Below are 19,766 nucleotides of genomic sequence, written 5' to 3' on the forward strand. Positions count from 1 at the left end.
CTTTTTTTTTCTCAGCTAATTGTCAGCTCTTACGAAAGTGCTGAGCACAAAAGTGTAAAAAGAACAAAAACTATGAAGAAAATGAATAAAACTAAACAGTATCTGTAAGAGTAAGCAACATTAATAATCAGAAATTTAAATACATTATAAATATTAAATATTACGGATCAAAAGACAAACCAAAAAGTTGTGTCTGAAGAGCAGAGCAGTTTCTGATTAGTCCAGTTAGGTCTGATTCTCCTGCAACGTTGGTCACTCTAAAGTTTTGCTTAGTTTAGTGAATCTAAACTAATACAGAAAGAAGGTTTGAACAGCTTGACATGTAATTATGTAAAATTGTTATTGCTGTGACATATGCATTGCTTTTATGTTAATTTTGAAGCCGCATATGTGGTATATTGTGTTTGCCGTGTTGGAGATGCCCCAGAAAGCCTGAGAAAACATTGATTAAAGTCAAATAAAAGCCTGAAAATGTTCTTTTTTTATTCGTTAAATAATGGTGAACTTGGAGTATTACCACCCGTAATTTTGAACCAACAAAGAGTAAAACTGCATTTTCGAGGATTGCTGTCTGCTAGCACAAATGGTTTTGGGGGGGGGGGGGGGGGGGGGGCGTCAGGAGGTTAGTATGTGGCATGTGTCAATTCGATACGCACCAATGTGTTATACTGAGAATACGGCACATTTTTCATGAAAGTGGTTTGACTTTAAGTCTCACTGGATACAAAGGATAAAGAAATGAAGAATGACTTAAGACTTTTACACAGCCCAGCACTGATAAAATGAGAAACAATTACGACTTTCATACTTGATTGTGATTATGACCTACCTTGCAGCGATGTATAACGTCCTGTTCATGATCACGATGAGCTGGATGTCCAGTTTGTGCCGCTGTGTGTTGTTCCTCCCAGGTCTGTGGCCCACGAATGCCGGATACTGCTTGGTGTCTGGAAAAAGGTAGGAATGAAGATAAAATATCCCCGAGGTAACAAAAGTAATTGGGCAGTATGAATTTCAGGGCTCCAAAATATGTCTGCTAGACGAGAAAATGCAGTCAGCGTCCTGGGCTCAGCATCCTGGGCTCAGCTTCCTGTGCGATGATAACTTCATGTGAAAACATTAAGACAACCTATTAGCACCCCTGTGTTTTTGTAACATATTCTAAAATATTGGAATTTTACATAATTTTTAACAAAGCTGAATACTGAATACACCACATTAATTTCCACTTAAAATGGTTAATACTACACAAAGGTGTACCCCGTCTGGTTCATCTGATGATAACGCAATTTCTCAGTATTCTGAGGTGGGTTTGTCCTATTTAAACAGCGGTAGGATCGAAAGAGCTGTCAGAGCAGTACAGAAACAAGACTGTGGCAGGTTATGATTTTGATATGGGACATAAAAAAGGTCCCAAAAGTTTTTAAAAGCAACCAGTCCACTCTTAACATGCCCAAATATGGCTGCCTGACCAAGTTCACCCTCAAAACAGACCACAAGATGCTAAAAGAGGCCCACGGAACATCTGCTAAAACAACAGACTCTTGCATGCCAAACAATCAGTGAGAGATTGTACAAGGTTAATTTTGAAGAGAGATGAACAAGAAGGAAACCTTTGCTCTCTCAGAATAACATGAAAGCCATCCTAAAGTTGGCCAGAAAGAACAAAAATAGAAATCGAGGCTAATGTTCCTCGGACAGATGGGTGTAAAATGTAATTACTTTGATACCAGGATGGAGTAAATCTTAAGCATAAATCAAAAACTGCATTCCAGAAAAGCACCTCATAATAACTGGCAAGCATAGAGGTGGAAGTGTCATGATGTGGGGAAGCTTTGCTGCAGCCGGACCTGGCCAGCCCCTCATCACAGAATCCACCATAACCTTTAAGACGCATCAGAGGGAGCTTGAGGAAAACATCTGCAGAAAAATGAAAGCCGGTCCAAGTGGCACCGTGGAACATGACAGTGACCTGAAACATGCCGGTAAATCCACAAGGACTGGCTGAGGATTAAGAAAGGGGAAAGTCCTGGGCGGAGTAAGAGCCCAGATCTTGATCTCATTAGGATGCTGTGGAGTGATTTAAAGTGAGCAGTATACACGTCAGAACCTCTTCAAACACTGAAAGTTAGGAATGGACTGATGTTGGAGACTGATAGATGGATACATGAAGCATCTTACTAATGCTATTTCAACCAAAGGGGGTAAGATTAGCTATGTAGGGTTAGGGTATCCTAACTTTTTTCTCCCTCAGTGAGAAAAACATTGAATTTTTACTGGAGATGTTGTTTTATGGATTTGGTACATCTATGGTGTTTCCTCTGAAATAAAGTCAGTTTCTTTTCCAAAGATAAAAAAAAACAGGATTATTTAGATTCCATTTGTGAACATTTCTTAAGATAGATCTTAATTTTTAACCAGCTTTCCTGATGTCTTTAATTTAAACGTGAATATGCTCCTTTGTTCCGTGCGTCCGCTCTAATGTTGGTGGTTTTGGACAAACCGTGCTTGGTTTAAAGGAACGAGTCTGAGGAAGACAGGTCCGCGTGAGGCTGCCTGGCTCGTGCACTAGCTTCCTCTGCCAGGACAGAGCATTACGCCCACGGTGAGGAACACAGGACATGATACAGGGAGAAACGGAGGAAACAAAGGCCATATCTTTACAGCCTTCCCAGATCACGCACTCTCAGAGCACCATAAGCACCCTGACTGCGGATTATCCAATGATGTGAGGTGGACTCAGTTTCAAATGCTGCCTTAAGTCCTTTATTTCAGCCCATGTATAAGGTCCAATCCTTCGGTGCCAATTTGCACTCCAGCCCTGCAGAAGGAGTTCCTTTTTTTTTTCTGAGGAAGGTAAGTGCTGTAGAGGAAGCACTAGTCGAGAGGGTGTTGGACGAGTAAAAAAAGATTGAACAAATGAGACGCACACTGAGAATGGAGTGTTCTGAAGTACAGGACAAAGAGGGGAAAGAGAGAAAGCAGAGAGACCGCTTCTAATGAGAGGATGGACTGAGGACACGAGAGATAATAACCGAGAGAAAAGAAAGAGAAGCAAGGAGAAAAAAAAAAAAAACACTTACAGTTGCCATGTGAGATGCTAATAGGCTCACTGTCCTCAGGGAAACCCGCCCCGGCTATTTGCAGTAGCGTGAAGTAGAGTACTAAGGCCTCTGACCTCATGGTCACTCCAACACCGCCGCCGCTGCTGCCGCCGCCGCTGCTGCTGGTCCTCTGCTAAATGTGTGGAATTGCCTGCACAGGAGGAGACACAAGCAGAAATGGGGGGGGGGGGGGATGAGAATCTCAGAGGAAACAACAACAGCAACAACGTTGGTGAAACAATTCGTTCGCCTGACTGCAAAATCGATATCCCCCGTGTTTGATCCCTGCAATCTGTGTCAGAGGCGACGTCATCTCGCACCTAAATTAGCTGTTTGTGCATTTCTGCCCCCCCTCCCCGCTCCGCTCCGTCCAGTCAGTCCGAGATTTTATTCATAAGCATTTTGGATGACTCAACTAAGCCACCGTGCAAGCACAACCAAATTAATTGGATTAGGGAGGTAATATGCGTCATAGATCGATGTCAGGCCGAGCAGATCACTCCCTGCAGGAGTATGACAGGGTCTTAGTGAAGCAGGAGTGCTCTTGTTGAGATTAACCTGCTGCAGAGTGTCGGCCGTGCGTGGAGCTGGAGCAGGGCGGCTTGGCAGGTACTTTATTTCATACTTTGCAGTCTCTAACAAGGGTAGAGCAATCCCGCGCACCGACTCCAACGTGTAAAGGTACATGATGAACTATCCGCTGGATCCGAGCGTGGATAAAAGCTCACTTTGCATGAAGGATTTTGGTCTTTATGCTGAGTGATATACAAGTATGTGTTGAAAATAAATAAATAAACAAATGCCTGCGCCACACTGAGGGTAACTTTTAAAGCAGCAGGTCCAAAGCAACCTTCAGGTCATATTGCCCTGTAAGAAATGTTAGCTCCCTCATATATTTCCTCAGTTTTGACTTTTTTTCTGTCAGATTGAAATGTTTTTAGATCATCTGAAAAAATAAGATCAGACTAAGTTAACAGGAGAAAATCAAAAAAATAAGTTTGGAAATCATCGTTTTATTTATTGAGGGGGGGGGGGGGGGGGGGGGGATTGTATTCAAACCCACCAAGCCTTTTGTGAAAATATTAGAACTGCGCAATATATCGCGCCGGTCCTCACCGCAACATGACATTCACACTTTGCTTATCAGAAATATATTTGGCCAGCTGAGTGGACTGTAGCAGCCCATATTGCCCAGCCTGATGTCTATGTTTAGTGGCCGAGACGGTGAAGATCTAATTTTATGGTAAAAACAGAAAATGTGGGTTAATCTGAATCGTTATCACAATTTTAAGCAATGGCATCGTTTTCAAATATCAAACAAACGGGGATAGGCAGCGCAGACTGAAATGATAAGATGCTGCCGATCAGGATTGCAGCATCATTTTTACCATGAAACCAACAGCAGTGCGCACGATCTCACATAAATACACCTTAGGGATTTAGATTAGTAGCCAGGATGGTTTCAGTTTGCCTCCATGCACGAGTATATACACCTGTTGAAATATTATTCATGGATTGTGGTAAATTTGCTATACCTGTTGATTCCACGGTTAATGACTCTAGACAGTCAGAAAAAAACATTTTCTGTGTGAATATCATACAACATCTAGATCTTTTTTTTTTTTCAACTTTCCAGTTTCCAGGGGGTTAAACAAAACTCAAAAGGTAGAAAAAAATTTAATCTAGGTAAAACTGGCTCTGGAAAAACAAATCCTTAAAAGAGAGTCAGGGAAATTCAGAAAAACATCACATCTTTGGAAAAAGATCAAATCAAAACCACTCCTAGCGAAGTTCCCCATCACAACATTTCCACATGTCTGCCCTGAACTCCGGCCAAACATCATCAACCATCTCCTGCTGTACTATTAGGCATGTTCTGCCCATCCTACCTGTTGCATCATTTCAGCCTTTAAAGAAATAATTCATTCATCTTGTTTACTTACAGCGGCAGTGACGTTAAATCTGGGTTTTTCTCCTCAAAGCTAACCCTGCACCAATGCAGCGTTTTCATAGCTCAAATGGAGGCAGCTGGGATTATCTTGCTCCAGTTTGTGTGCACACAATTACAACCATAAATCATCCGAGACAATTATTGCATCTCTAATCTAATCAGGAATAAAGCATTTAATTTGCATGAAGCACCTTCAGTTTTTTTTTTTTTTTTTTTTTTTCTGCTGAAGCTGTGGGGAGAGGACGTAGCTGTGCAGATAGAGAGCGCATGACGCTTCAGGGATGAGAAATTGAATAAAATAGTCGATTTCATTTGCTCCAGCCTGATAAAAGTTGTTTATCCCACGCTGTATTTTCATTCGCTATTGTATATCTGAGGGGGAGAGAGACCAGGAGAGAGGAAAAAGACGGAAGAGGCGGAGGAGGAGGGGTTACTTTCTCTTTTTTCTCTGTCATGTCCCTCTCTGCCTCTCTTCCCCCCCCCCCATCTCTTTTTCTCTCTCCATGCTCCTGTGAATCTCATTCAGGAGAGGAATGAAAACACTATTCAGCGGTAGATTCATTTTAACACTGAGGAGAATACCAATACTAAAGCCTGGATACGACCTTGATCTCAAAAGCTTCTTCCTTCCCCTCCGTCCTCTCTCACTCGCTGGCCCGCTCATGTGACCGTTACAGAGTGGGATTTATTTTTCCTGTTCTATGATGGCAAAAAATACGTTACAGTCCACCTTCATCTAACGGTGACAGACGTTCACGCTGTGCATTTTTTTAAATTTTCAAATTGAAAATCAAAAAATGTATATTTTCCCTCATGTACAGTAGGGCAAACCTCACTAGGGGGGGAGGGGGGGGGCTGAAATGCAAATTGTTTCTGAACCTTGACCCAGAACTCTTCCAGTAATTGACTGATTGATGAGCAGGAAGTAGCGTAAGAAAGAGAGAGTAGCCCTTAGGGAGAGAAAGCTGTAAATGATGGATGGAGGCCGCACCGACCAACACAACAAGGTCCGGCTCGTGGTGCGGTCGGACGAACGAGGGGCTACTCTGAAACTCTGCCTCATTACGTCCCAATCCCTGCAGCACCTTTCACACGAACGCAGGTGCTTTCGTCTTTATTGTTCGTTGGGATTTTCTTCCACAGATCTCCCCGGTGATCAGCTGTGGCTGGAGGCGGGAGAAGCTCCTCCATCCGTATCAGTGGGTTTTAATTGGATGCTAAAACCCCTCTCCCGCTGCCTCCCGTGATACGCAAAATAAATTGAGCACAAAACATCTTAAGTGAAACCTCCAAACCTTCCAGCGGCCCTTTCATTACCGCCCGCAACTCAGGAGTAACGGGGACGAGACGAGACACAGTCTGTCTTTACTGAATTACGCTCTTTGCGCGGAGGAGCAAATTGCTTCCTTGTGTGCGAAGTGTGACTGAGTGTGTACAGCTCTGATCTAAAATGCTACTTTTGTGCGGCAGTGTTTGGACACACACACACACACACACACACAGACTGAGGACATCAGGGTTAGGGAATCGAGGATCAAAGGCACGCCCACACTTCTGCAATAAATTACCTGCTACCAAAATTACACACAGTGGAGGTGGTAGAGTGTCGATTTAGACTCTTGTTAAAGCTTTCACTGAATGAAAGCATAGGAGAGGACCTAAAGAACCTCTTTCCTATGCTGTTGAGAAACACCTTTGGTAGCACTCCATAAGAAAGCCCACGAGCTTTGAGATCAGTATTCAAGAGTTTAGAGGATACTTTCCAGAACTTCCCATTTGTTTTATGAGGAATTTCATGCAACTAACTGATGACTTTCCAAGAATTACCAACTTACCAAGTAACTTTACTTATAGGATATTTTCACAAAGCTTAAAGCTTACTATGCAAGAACATACCAGGTACTTCCTTGGATGTATCCATACTTACTTGGTACTTTTTTTGGTAACTTGGTGAGTTCCACAAATGTTCTGGAAACTTATCAACAAGTTCCATAAAGATTCCTGGCAATTGACTAGTAAGTTCCTTGAAACAACTTCTAAGTTCTGTGTAGGTATCTCGTAAGTTCTGTAAAGGTAACCACTATGTTTAGTAAAACTTTGAGAAAGTACCTGTAAGCTCTGGGAAAGGGTTTTGACTTGTAGTTGTAGAATGCATCGAGGCAACATTGTTATGAATTGGTTCTGTAACTCTGTGGTATTGAATGTAACCAAAAAGCTTAAGTAAAATATGTCCTAAGTTTTTGGAAGTAACCTCTAAGTCTAATGAAAGTATCTGGTAAGTTATGAGAAAGTAACCAGTAGGAGTCATGAAAGTTTCACAATGTACTTGATAAGTCCCAGTAAACCAAACGGTAAGTTTGATGACAGTTTCCTAAAGTATATGTGAAAATAGGGCTACTTATTTGTACACAAGCTTTGTTATTTTTATGTTATTTTCTGTCTGCTGAGCTCATTGAGCCATTTGGAGGTCAAATAAACGTAGAGTAAATAGTAGATATTGTCATTGGAGGTAATTTACACTGTTCTAACATACTGTAAATACTGTTTGCTTTAAGTATTGCTTTAAAGTTTAATGTCAAAAAGTGTTTCTTCAGCCTGAATTTGTTATTTTGCAATTATGTTGTTCTTTGTATGTTTTTCCTTTTTTGTCTTTAAAATACAAGAATTTGCGCATAACCTTTTATTTTACTATTAGCCTTCTTACTGAATACATTTTACACTTACTTGAGTAATTTCTTCGCTGACTACTTTTTACTTTTACTTGAGCAAAAATATGTTGAAGTTTTGTTTGAGTATAATTTTCTGGCTATTCTACCCACCTTTGGTACCTGCTGGGTTCTTGGAAAGTAGCCAGTAGGTTCCACAAACATATATAAATATGTATATATATGGAAAGTGCTTGGTACGTTCAGTGAAAGTCACCAGTAAATTTCATAAAAGTGTTAACAAAGTCCTAGAAAATAGCTGGCAAGTTACAGAAATGGCCTGATACGTTCCAGAAAGTATCGGAAATTTCTGCAAAGTTTCTGTAAGTGCCTTTGAAGTGTACCCAGTAGGTTTTACAAAGTATACTGTAAGAACACCATAAAAATAGATTTATTCCAAGCTCTAGAAAGTACTTGCTAACCTTAGAGAAAGTAACCTGTAAGTGTGATAAAGTTTCCAGAACTTATATTGTAAGTTCAAGAAAATATCTGAAAATTCTAGAAAGTTCTGTGCCTGGCAAGTCTGGAAAGTAATCTTCAGGTTCTGGGAAAGTATGGACTGTATTATGTGGTCCTACCACAACTGCTGCTCTTGCAGAAAGTCCAGTGAATCACAAAGATTAACATACAAGCAGAAAGGGAAAAGATGGAGGACTTCCATCTAAATGCTAGAAGAGGGCCCAAGTGGGTAATAAAAATACAAAGATGCCCATATTCCCCCTCTTAACCACATCTTCTTTGGGACCGCTTCCCCAAACTCATTCACACATTCAACAGTCTTGTAACACACACAGCTCCAAGCAGAAAAATACGCACAGGATTCACGACCATAAACAACATCCGTACATGTCAAAGCAGACAGCCAATCACAGGCAAAGAGACGCCCATGGGAGCCACCAGGCCGCGATGCATTAGCATTAACAATAAACACATTAGCCGGCTTAATGATGTTATTGCCGCTCTTGCATCAATACGTTAGCTATGGGTGCCCGCTTGTGATAACACACATTTATTTTAATGACAAGGTCGGTCGCAGCGGGCTTCAGGTGAGGAAGGGGAAGGAAACGTTGGACAACATCGCTTTGCTTTGACAGCTTTGATGAGAGCAAAAATAGATGAACATAAAGCTCGGCTCTCCTGCAAAAACACTCCTATACGTAGACACACGCACAATTAGGTAATCTGGAGGTTCCCAGCTGTTCATCTCTCAAAGCCCCCGTGGTACCCAGATTTTAGTGTGCGATGGAGTGAGAGACGGCTTTTTGATTACGTTGAAGTACCTGTTGCTGATAAACAGTGGCATCTGAATGTGTGCGGCGCCAAGGAGGAAAACAAGCACACAAATATAGCTTTAGCAACAACAACAAAAAAGACATATGTTCACTGTCAGCTGGCAAATTGCTCTAGTGGGCTCTGGATATCAGACAAAACAGTCTGATGTTACAGATTTATAAAGAAAAAAAATCTTTCAGGATGAATTCCCACACAGGGGGAAATTAGTTTCTTTAGTTTCTTTTAATCTTAGCACTAATAACATTTCTTTTGAGGCTGCCGTGAAGGCAACCGTGATAGCAAACATGTCTCTGAACCAAGTAGGAGTCTGATTCCAACTCATCTGACTTTGGCCAAACCATTTTCCGCCTAAATGCGGCTACTGTTAAGAACAGAACACACGAGCAGCCGAACTGACTTGAACTGAATGTGGTTACTGGCATCAGATGTGAGAAGCAGATCAGAAGCTGGTTGCAAACACAATGTAGTAGTTCCTGTTTGTTTGAATGAATTTAACAGCTAACAGACATTCATATGGACCTAATTACACATTTAGGAGGAAAAAAAGGCAACGATACCAAGTCCTTGATGTAAGGTGGCTTTCAGATTTATTGGTAAAAAAGAAAAGTTTGAAAAGCCTAACAATAAATAAATCTTTATTGTGGTTGCAAAATATCACATTGAAAATCCAACCTTGAATTTCTGCGCATTTAATCAAAGCGTGCCACAACTTGGAGAACTCTGACTGACCCTGGCTATTTTTTGTCATTTCTGCTGTGGAACAGGGCCATTACACCAGCAACCAACTGCAGCTGGGCACTCCAAGGTCACACTCAGCAGCTGGGTGTTGGAATGACACTCCAATTTAAAGTCAGAGTTTTTAGCAATAAAACTATAAATGATTAAGTCAAAGTGGCAGTCCGTAGACAGTCCTTAGGAAGTTGAAAGTATAACAATTATTTAAAAAAACAAGGACTTTCATATTCCTTATCTTGTGAGGCAAGTGGAGTAATGGGTCTTATCAGGATTGAATCCTAATTTAGCCTTAAGCTTGTTATAATACTACAGCGTTTACATTGTGAAATCAAATTAAAATCTTTCCAAAGGCAGAGGTAGATCTAAACATTCACAGATACTGATTATTTTTTATCGTGTTTCAGAACATATTGCTCTAAAAAACCCTAAAATATTTTATCCCACATACAATAGTAAGCAGAGTTTGCTCATTTAAAATCATTGACATTTAAAGCCACTACATAATTTAAACTTAAAGACTATTCTAGACTGATATGGCAGAATATTTTTGTTGAATAAGTTCAACCTATTCGTAATGCTTTGTCCTCTCCTTCCATGCAAACGTTCCTGCTAAATGAATAAGTACTACCTCCCCCCACGGCCTACTTCTTCAAACCTTTCCGCTCTGGGAGCCGGTTTCAAATGCTGTCGGTTTTTATGTTGTACAAGCTTTAGTCTGTAAATATTACCAACCTGTCTCCCTGGTTGATGCAAAACAGTGGCCAGTTCTCTTGACAAGGCCAATCAGATGAAGACATTTTGCCATTTTATCCTGATTTTATGGAAGTTTTATTTATTTTTTTCGCAGCAACTGCTGCTTATAAATACCCTTCGACAGCATGAACTTCCAAAGTCTTTATATTTGTCTGGACAAAGTTGGCAAATTTTTGCAAAGGGCTCATTTTTTTTCTTTATTTAGATCAGATATAGACATGGAGTTGTTTATGGTTATAACCTGCAGCCATGCCCAGTAAGCACATCCAGGAGATTCTACGATAACAGACACAAGTGGATTTTTTTTTTTTTTCAACACAAATCCAAGCTCGACCACATAACAGAAAGAAATATTTGTTCCTGTTTTCATGATTTCCCAAGGACAAGGACCATTTCTTTAGGGATGCAGCTCCTAATAAAAGCAACTAGTCCTTTCCCTGTAGTCTTCAGAGATCTAAGCCTCCCACAGCGTGCTCAGGCGGAGGCAGAGAATTCACCAACAAAAACAGGAAATAGTCTTCTTGTGTAGTACGAGAGATAAACTTATCCTGTAAACACAGATAACAAGAATAGAAGAAAACATTTCTGAGTGGGAGTAATAGCTGAGGAGCCCTTTACTTTCTTTTCTTGGAGCTGAATGAAATAAAATAAAAAATATTGAGCAGGTGAATTGATAACAGTGCAGTAATTTTAGCTCCGTTAGACGTCTGTGTTGCAAGTCTCACAGCATTACAGAGCAGAAATAGGGTTTACACACACAGGCGCGGATGCAACACCCATTAAAACAGCAGACAACACCTTTACAGCAAACTATCCTTCTTAGGAGTTCTCGACCAGTGTCGGTTATGACACCTGTTGACAGGTGAGCTGGAGGAAATTGTGTGCGAGCTGATGTGTGAAAGCAGAAGAAGATTAAACCGAGCAGCAATAAAGTAAAAAAAAAAAACACCCAGCAAGGCGGAGAACAATCCTGATCCGACCATAAGGAGGGTAAAAAAAAAAGTGGGCCACATCCTAACCACGGTTCACGAACAGGGAGGATCGCCTTGCAGGTGTTTACACTTGTCATTCCTGGCCTGATAAATTGGAAGGAAAAAGATAGCCTAAACCCAGGAGGCTGTGATAAGAGGGGGAAATGGAGAAAGTGCAAAGGCAGGGAACCTGCCTATCATTTTGAGAACAAGAAAACCAGCAAAACTACCATCCAACACAAACACACACACGCTCGCATCAACACCCTTTTCCTCCGCTGCTTTTTAAACCCTTCCGTGTCGCCTCCAAATGAATATCTGCGTAGAGGCAATCCATCATGGTTTGATTATTAAAAGACAAAGACGTTGAGCTGAATGAGGCGCCCTGCAGCTGTTAGTGAGTTACTGAAACAAAAGCCTGAATGTAAGATGTGAAGGATTGATTCTGGGAGAGAGCCAAAGACCACTCAAAAGCAAATGGGAAAGAATTACAGAGCAGAAAATAAAAAGAACAAAAGATACAAACTGTAACAATAACCACCTAACAAAGATGTCCAAGGCTGCCTGTAACCCTTAATCTATATGATGCTGACTTTGTGATCTAAAGTCCGTCAAAGCAGGATGCAACTCTGAGGTTCCAAATCATTAAAAACGATTATCTACCACAATAAAGGTAGTTTTCTGTTGTGATCGGGGAGTCTCTTTGCAGAAAACTGGAGAGAATAATGACGTACAGTAAAAGAGGCAAAAAGGTGAAAGTTAGGTGAGGGAAAGGACTTGAAAGGAAAAGACGTGAATGTGAGAGAAAGGAAAGGAAATGTAACAAAAGGAAAAGAGAGGAAAGAGAAATATGCAAAGGAAAGTACAGAAAAAGGAGGACAAATGAGGAAAGGAATTGCAAAGAAAGGAAAGGGAAGGGAGGAGAAATAACAAAACAAAAGGAAGGGGGAGGAATGGAAGGAGAAATAAGGAAAGAAATGGACAAAATACAAATGGAAGGAGACAAGGAAAGAGAAATTAAATTAAAGGACAGGGAAAATGACAAGAGAAGGGAAAGAGAGAGAAAAAAACATGACAGGATGAGAAGGGGAGAAAAGGGAATGGAAAGACAGACCAGGAAACAGAATGGCAGAAAAGGGAAGGGAAAGATGAGAAAGGAAAGGAGAGGAGGGTAAAGGAAAGGAAAGGGATAAACAGAAGCAAAGACGAGAAAACATTAATGGGTATTCGTTGTTTAAAAATGATCCAAACTAACGTCAGTCTAACCTCGCCTAAAGCAGAAACAAATGTGAAATAAATGATGAGAGGAGATAACTACCACTCACAGCATTGTTTTTTAAAGTAGGTCAGGAAGAAGAAACACTCCCCAATCTACTCTGTAAAAGCTCTCAAGTTAAGCCAGGAAGAAAACAGAAATTGGTACGCGGAGTTAAATCAATGTAAAGCTTCTCTAAAAATGGATTGAGCATCACAGGGAATATGTCTTAATACACTAAAAACTGCTCTAAATAAAAATAAAAAAACGATTCAACGTTCTCATATCTGCAAAATATTCTGCAGGTCAGTCTTAGTATCTGTAGTTGTAGCAAAATAGTTTAGTTTGTGCATCTTGCATTGCAATGGACAAAGAAAGTAAGAGCATTGAGGACACTTGTGTGTTTAGACTCAAGTTCATCATTAACCATTACACAAAATAGTTTCTTGGATTGCGCCAAATTCAAATGATGGGTGTCACTGTTAGGTTTCTATGGGTACCAGTACATGTAGCAATTCAAGGTAATGAAATAGCAGATAAATCTGCAAAGGAGACATCCAAAAGGCCCATTGACCTGATGGTTAAGTTAAGTAAGACAGAACGTTTAGGTATGATTAAACAGAGACTAAAAGAAAAACAGCAAAAGCAATGGGAAGGAAGAGAGAATAGGACGATTCTTTTTAAAAAATGCAACAGAGTTGGAGAAGTGAGGAATACATAAGCAACAGGAAAATGGAAGCAATTGTTTCAAGACTTGGATTTGGATATACTGGATTAAATGAAGCTATTCATAGAGTTAAGGTGAGAAAAAATATTACAGGTAGATGTGAATATTTTGGGCAAAAAGAATCAGAGGAACACGTTGCAGTGTAGCGTGCTGTATGAAGAAGAAAGAAGACACTTAACTGAAAAAATATCAGCAATGTGAACGTTGACTTTAACTTAATGGAGATCTTACAAACAAGAGTTACCAGTATTATTGGGATATCTACTGACGACGAGTGCAATATTGTATTTGTTGTTTTTAAACATTCAGGATTGCCATTGTGATCCACACTCCTCACCAGTTGGAGGCAGTAATGCACCAAATAGCTGTTTGCCAACAGCCAATAAACCAAAGAAGGAGAAGATTTAGAGGAAAACAACCAGAATGAGGTTTAGGTTTAGCAACTTGAGGTGCATCCAGCAACAATTGAGGTAACCTATTTTGGTCAAGAAGCTTTTTCTGTGCGAGCCATAAATATGACGAATCTTTGCCTGAGGACTTTAAACTGATTCCAGACTGGCGAAGTTTCACATTAACACTGAAGATGTTTCTTAAAGACAACAGCTTAAAGGTCAGTTTTAAGGCAAGATTAATGCTATTTTTTTATCTTGCTGTGCTGATTTACTCTCTATTAAACTGTTTTATGTTGTTAAGGCCCATCTCTAGATATGCATTGCAAGTTTGCAGAGGTTTATATGTTATAGCGTTTGTTCACACTCATCACTTGTCTCCATGTAGGTAAACAATAAAGAAGGAAAGCTGAAGCAGACACAAAGCTAAAAACCAAGGGGTAAAGACTGACACTGAGCTAAGAGAAATACACGTAAATCTAAATGCACAAAAAACTGAACGAAAGAAAAAAACAAAGAAGCTAAACTCAAGGGAATGAACTAAAATGACAACACCTCTCTAGCAGTGATGAACTGAGTGAAAGGAACTGAACACAACCGTAACTATAACTGCAACGGTAAGAACCGACATGCAATAACTAATGTGCAATTCTATTTAATACACTGTGCAATAATCCTGAAAGAAGTGACTTCTGCTGCTACCACACCTGAATATATGTCAATACACATGCATATAAGTCACCGTGATTATACAGAAGACATCCCCTGCCTTGTTTCTTTCTGTATTTTTTTCTTTTTTGCTTTTTCTTACCCACTCCTTTTGATCCATGGTATAACGAGGACACACTGTGTATATATTTGATGCACCTCGTCCTACTTGACTCCTCTTTCCTATGACTACTGATCACTGAGCCGATGTGACATGTGAATTTCTCCAATGTGAGATCAATAAAGCCTATCTTATCTTATCTTATCGTATATGGTAAGACCTTTTAAATAATAGTAAAGAACTTAAAAGCAATCATAACCCAAAATTCTAAGGATTGTAACCCATACATACAATATTGAGACAAGCCTAGTGCTTGTCTCAATATTCCCTCTATACATCAGGATTAATTTACACTCAAAAGATTGCTTTAAGTTTAATGAATTTTATCCCTCGCCATCGCTTCACCTCATTTGAGAACAGCAGCTCGACTAAAGAGGTCAGACTGTTACCTGCTTCGTTTGGGGGAAAGCTTTTTTATGAATCAAAACAAGCCCACGCTCTGCGAGGCGCGTTTGACCACACAAACAAACACCAAACTCAAAACGCGCACTCACAGGCGCCAGACAGAGAACTGGGTTCCATGTTTAAATATCAGAACCTTTCTCATACCCGTCAGTCACCGCCTCTGACGACACCAGCGGGGGCAGCTTAATCAATCTGAATGCAGCCGATACTGAGCCGTGTGGGCTAAGCGGAGAAAATTGCTGCCGATAAGGACGGGCTTTGGTAGCACATGCCCTTCTCCGTCTCCCTTTTGATCCAATTATCTCTTTGGTCAACTCCGTCTGCCTTTTTGATGCACATTCTGTTGTACAGCCCACCGGTTTATCACTTTACTCTTCATGCGCTGCATAATAACAAGCCCAGTGTTGTATAGTAACGAAGTAAAAATACTTCACTACTGTACTTAAGTATATTTTGCAGTACTTTATACTTTTCTCGAGTATAAAATTTTTTGATAACTTTTACTTTTACTTCACTATATTTCTGAACTTAATTGCATACTTTTACTTCAATACATTTTCAATGTTTCCTTTAGTTACTCTTTTTGTAACGAGTAACTAAAGCATGTTCTTAGTATACACCCCCTGGTCTAAATTTTGCCTGCGCTTGGTTGTGTACAATTTTAAAGTGCATAGCACTGACCTTACTTGAAGAAGGAAAACTGAAAGCTTACAAAAAGGTTGTATTTTCTATTTAAACTTGGTCTAAATTTCTCCTGCACTTGGTTGTTTATGTTATTTTAAGTGAATTTGACTTTCTAAGTTTACCAAAATCTAAAAAATGTCATTCAAACTGCATTTGCTTTGTTTTACTTTTTACTTATACTTTTTATTATATTACTTGAGTACATCTATTTTTACAGTAATTGTCATACTTAAGTACAAGACATTTCAGATACTTTAAGACTTTTACTCAAGTAACATTTCAGTCAGTCAGTGACTTGGACTTTTACCAAAGTCATATTTTAGAGAGGTACTTACACTTTTACTTGACTCTGAGATTTCAGTACTTTGTACAACACTGAACAAGCCGTGCTTCATATATAAGGTGCCGATTTAAACTGAAGTTCGCTCGCACGAAGTTGTTGAGCCCGAACTCTTTTTTTTTTTAAGAAGGGCGAAAAGTGGGCATAAAAAAATAAGTTAAAACCGGGTTCCTCCTGAGGAGAAGGAGCACACTGGCAAAAAGCTGTCAGGATGTCACCGAGATAATCGGCACATTAACTCCACAGAGACAGATGCTGGCGCGATGAAGGCAGACCCCCGCCGAGCAGCAATCACAGTGTTCAAACCGTCACTCAGCCAAATGCACGTTTTAGTCGGAAACTCACTTTACGGAGGCCAACTGTGGGGTGCCTTCAGGCAGCGCTGCTCAATTTGATGCCATGCTTAGTCATGATACAAACCTGGGAGCTCCATCCTGCCAGGTTGGTGAGTCAAGTGACGCTCTATTTCAAGGTGCCTGGGGTTGCGAGAAAAATTACAACACGTTTCGAAATCTTTTTTACCGATACGAGGGAAGCAGATGCACACTCAGCAGTTTGGCAGAAAAACGTCGCGATTGCCACAAGAGGAGGCAGAGAAAATCAATTTGTGTCTCTTAACGATTCCATACGGTGCCGTGACAAATCATAAGCGCCGTATTGCAGATTTCCCTTGTTTTTTTGTTTTGTTTTTATTTACGCTTAACTGTCATCAAACTAAATTTAAACCAGAGTGTCTGACAGGACCAGGCAGGCTGAGAGATCCCAAAAAGGAACGCGTCGGAAGAGAAATGGCCACGGACACGAGGAGGCAAACACATTTGTGCGGCTCTGTGTGTGTTCGAATCCAAAAGAGAGAGAATATATTGCAAACTTCCAGTGACTTGCACAACTATTTATATTCCTGAACTTTCCTACATTTTATTACATTACGACCAGAAACGTCAGTGCATTTTATTTGGATTTTATCTGACAAACTGGCTGTAGTGTTTCACAAGAGTGAAACATGAACTGTATGGTGTGCAAATGTATTTAGCCCATACCTGGGGAAAAGATTTTTTTTTTTTTATGTATTTGACACAATTTTGTCTATTCTTTGCCAATAGTCCAACTCCATTCTGATTAGATGAAGAGCGTCCTCAACAAATTTGAAGACCTGCCAAACATTTTAATTAGATTTAGGTATGATTTTTGACTAGGCCGTTTGACAAGGCCTTTCTATCACGTGAACATGCTTTGATTTAAATAATTTTACTTCAGCCCTGGCTGCATGATTGGGGTTGTTGTCCAGTTGGAAGTCTTTTCCAGCCTCTTTTCTTTCCCTGCTGACCTGAGTTTTGCGCCACACACCAACTCTGATCCCCTTACAGGTCTCTGCTGAATAACAGCCTCCCATTGACATGACATTGCCACCACTGTGTTTCATACTAGGGACGATGTGCAGTAAGTCACCCAGATTTGCATATGGGCCTAAAAGTTTTTTTTATTCTTCCTGCTCCTCTATAAAAGGTCAGATTTGTGGCGTGCACAACTAACAGCTGTTGTGTTAACATATTCTCCCTCGTGAGCATTGGTTCTTTGCAGCTCCTCTACAGTTTTTGTTGCTTTATCACATGGAGTCGAAAAAAAATGCATTAATGGATGGATATCTTTGCAAAGATAGATTTGCAGCCTTTCATGCATCACTTCTTCGAATCAAAACAGAAATTACTGAGGTTATTAGAGTACGGGGGATGTGATGCTGGGGCAGTTTTTTCCCACAGCTAAAAGAGGATGGGCAAATCAATAAAACAGTAGATGTAATTCTCACAGAAGAGCTGCATGGTTACCAGCACCTCCCATAAACGAGAAAAGCCTCAACATCAATATGAAACAGCTGCTCATCTTTTATTTTATTTTATAGGTATACGTGTCTCAAGGACACCTGGTAGAAGGATGGATTTTTTTTCCCTTGCCCTAGCTGGATCTCAATTGGATATTTTTATTCAAATGTCTTGTATGCAAAACACCGGGTAAACGTCTCCAAAAAATGGGATCTTTGGGCTCATTTAAAGGACAACCTTTCACAAATATCTAGATTTTAGGGTATGTCAAAGCTAAATAAAAGTTCATCATAACCCTGGAAACTTTTTGGCTTTTTTTTCATGTTACAATGACAAACCTCAACGCAGCAGGAGCTGCGTATGTGGGATAATCTGGGATGAGCCCAAAGGTTTATTGCCTCTAGCCTCCATAGAGGGCTTCGCATCACCCTGTACACACCATCCCCACAATGAAGCACGGTGGTGGCAACATCATGATGCGGGAGGCCTCTCTTCAGCAGGTGCAGGGAAAATCTGGTCAGAGACAGGGAGGGGCTCCAAAAAACTTGAGACCCTGCAGGAAGAGGCTATAGCTTCCAGCATAAAAACAACCCTTGACAATGGTTTAGATCAGCGGTGTCCAAAGTCTGTCCTGCATTTTCTACATGTTGTCCTGGTTTAACTAACTGAACTAAATGAGTGTTTAACTAGGAGGCCTCTGCAGGTAATTCAGTCATGTGAATCAGATGTGTTGGAGCAGGGACAAAACATGCAAGGGACCAGCCCTCCGGGACTGGAGCTGGACACATCTGGTTTAGATCAAAGTCTACCCATCTGTTAATATGGCCTAGTCAAAGCCCACACCTGTAGGAAAGCTTAACAAGTGAACATTTATAGATGTTCTCTGTCTAATCTGACAAAGAGAAAGCTGGTACAGACATATCCCAAAAGACTTCCAGCTGTAATTGCAGCAAAAGGTCGTTCTACAAATTATTGACTCGGGAGGGCTATATGCACACACATTCGTCTTTTTCCCTCCACCTCACACTTATGTACTACTCGGTGTTAGTCTGTCACCCAAAACCTCTAAAAATGCGTGGCTTTAAATGTGACAAAAATGTGAAAAACTTCACATAGTTCTACAACTTTTTCTGCATCCATATCTGTAACATTTCAACTCTGACTTGCAGCTGTTTTCGTCGAGTTCCCTTCGGTCTCCAAGAGCTTAAAGCGGAGAAACAGACGCAGGATATAAACAGGTGGCCTGCAGGGACCGAATACGAGGTGTGATGGCTTTCTATTGTTGAATCCATCTGGTGCAGTTTTCACATCTCGCCGCCTCCCGCTTTCTCATAATAGGTGTGCCTCAGAGTCATACAAGGTGTTATGCAGTCTGTCTGTTCCACATTGAGTGCCCCCCCAAACATCAGCAGGTGGAATAATGTTTAATCATAAACTTTTTAATAATTCATCTGGACCTTTTAAACTATCGTCTTTTATTGTTGTTGTTGTTTTTAAATGCTAAAAACAGGGGGGGGGGGGGGGGGGTCTATTCTTTGTGCTTGGGAAGACCGAAATGAAAATGTATTATGGTAGTTTGTAAATAATGCAGCTGGATATCAAATCAGGTGCATCTGTTTCAATTGTGGAGCCGGCATATGTCGCGTGATTTAATTTACTGCTTTACCTTCACAGAAAATCATCTCTGTTGCTCTGTTAATGGCATCTTTCTTGTCGAGGCTCCCGGCTCATTGGAGGCAGGTTCCATTATGGTAAGTGGCTGAGCCTGCGTCCCCGCTGATAACTGGCTAACTGGCCTTCTGTTC

The 19,766-nt window shown here is 40.6% G+C and overlaps 1 protein-coding gene and 1 long non-coding RNA gene across 6 annotated transcripts in view; one reads left to right on the forward strand and one right to left on the reverse strand.

The window, feature by feature from the left end:
* Positions 1–19,766, reverse strand: part of sema6a (sema domain, transmembrane domain (TM), and cytoplasmic domain, (semaphorin) 6A) — a 166,501-nt gene that overhangs the window by 92,853 nt on the left and 53,882 nt on the right. For all 4 annotated transcript variants that reach the window (XM_036143898.1, XM_036143899.1, XM_036143896.1 and 1 more), the window contains exons 2-3: positions 3,084–3,255; positions 830–947 (exon numbers count right to left, since the gene is read on the reverse strand). In XM_036143898.1, coding sequence (XP_035999791.1) covers positions 830–947; positions 3,084–3,183 — 218 coding nt within the window. In that variant the 5' untranslated portion in view covers positions 3,184–3,255. The remainder of the gene's footprint in view (positions 1–829; positions 948–3,083; positions 3,256–19,766) is intronic.
* The window catches only part of LOC110368976, a 34,292-nt gene continuing 28,436 nt past the window's right edge, over positions 13,911–19,766 (forward strand). For both annotated transcript variants that reach the window (XR_004932039.1, XR_004932040.1), the window contains exons 1-3: positions 13,911–14,104; positions 19,131–19,224; positions 19,636–19,712. This is a non-coding gene — a long non-coding RNA (uncharacterized LOC110368976). The remainder of the gene's footprint in view (positions 14,105–19,130; positions 19,225–19,635; positions 19,713–19,766) is intronic.

The sequence above is a fragment of the Fundulus heteroclitus genome, chromosome 12 (assembly GCF_011125445.2).
Source record: "Fundulus heteroclitus isolate FHET01 chromosome 12, MU-UCD_Fhet_4.1, whole genome shotgun sequence".
NCBI classification, from domain to species: Eukaryota; Metazoa; Chordata; class Actinopteri; order Cyprinodontiformes; family Fundulidae; genus Fundulus; species Fundulus heteroclitus.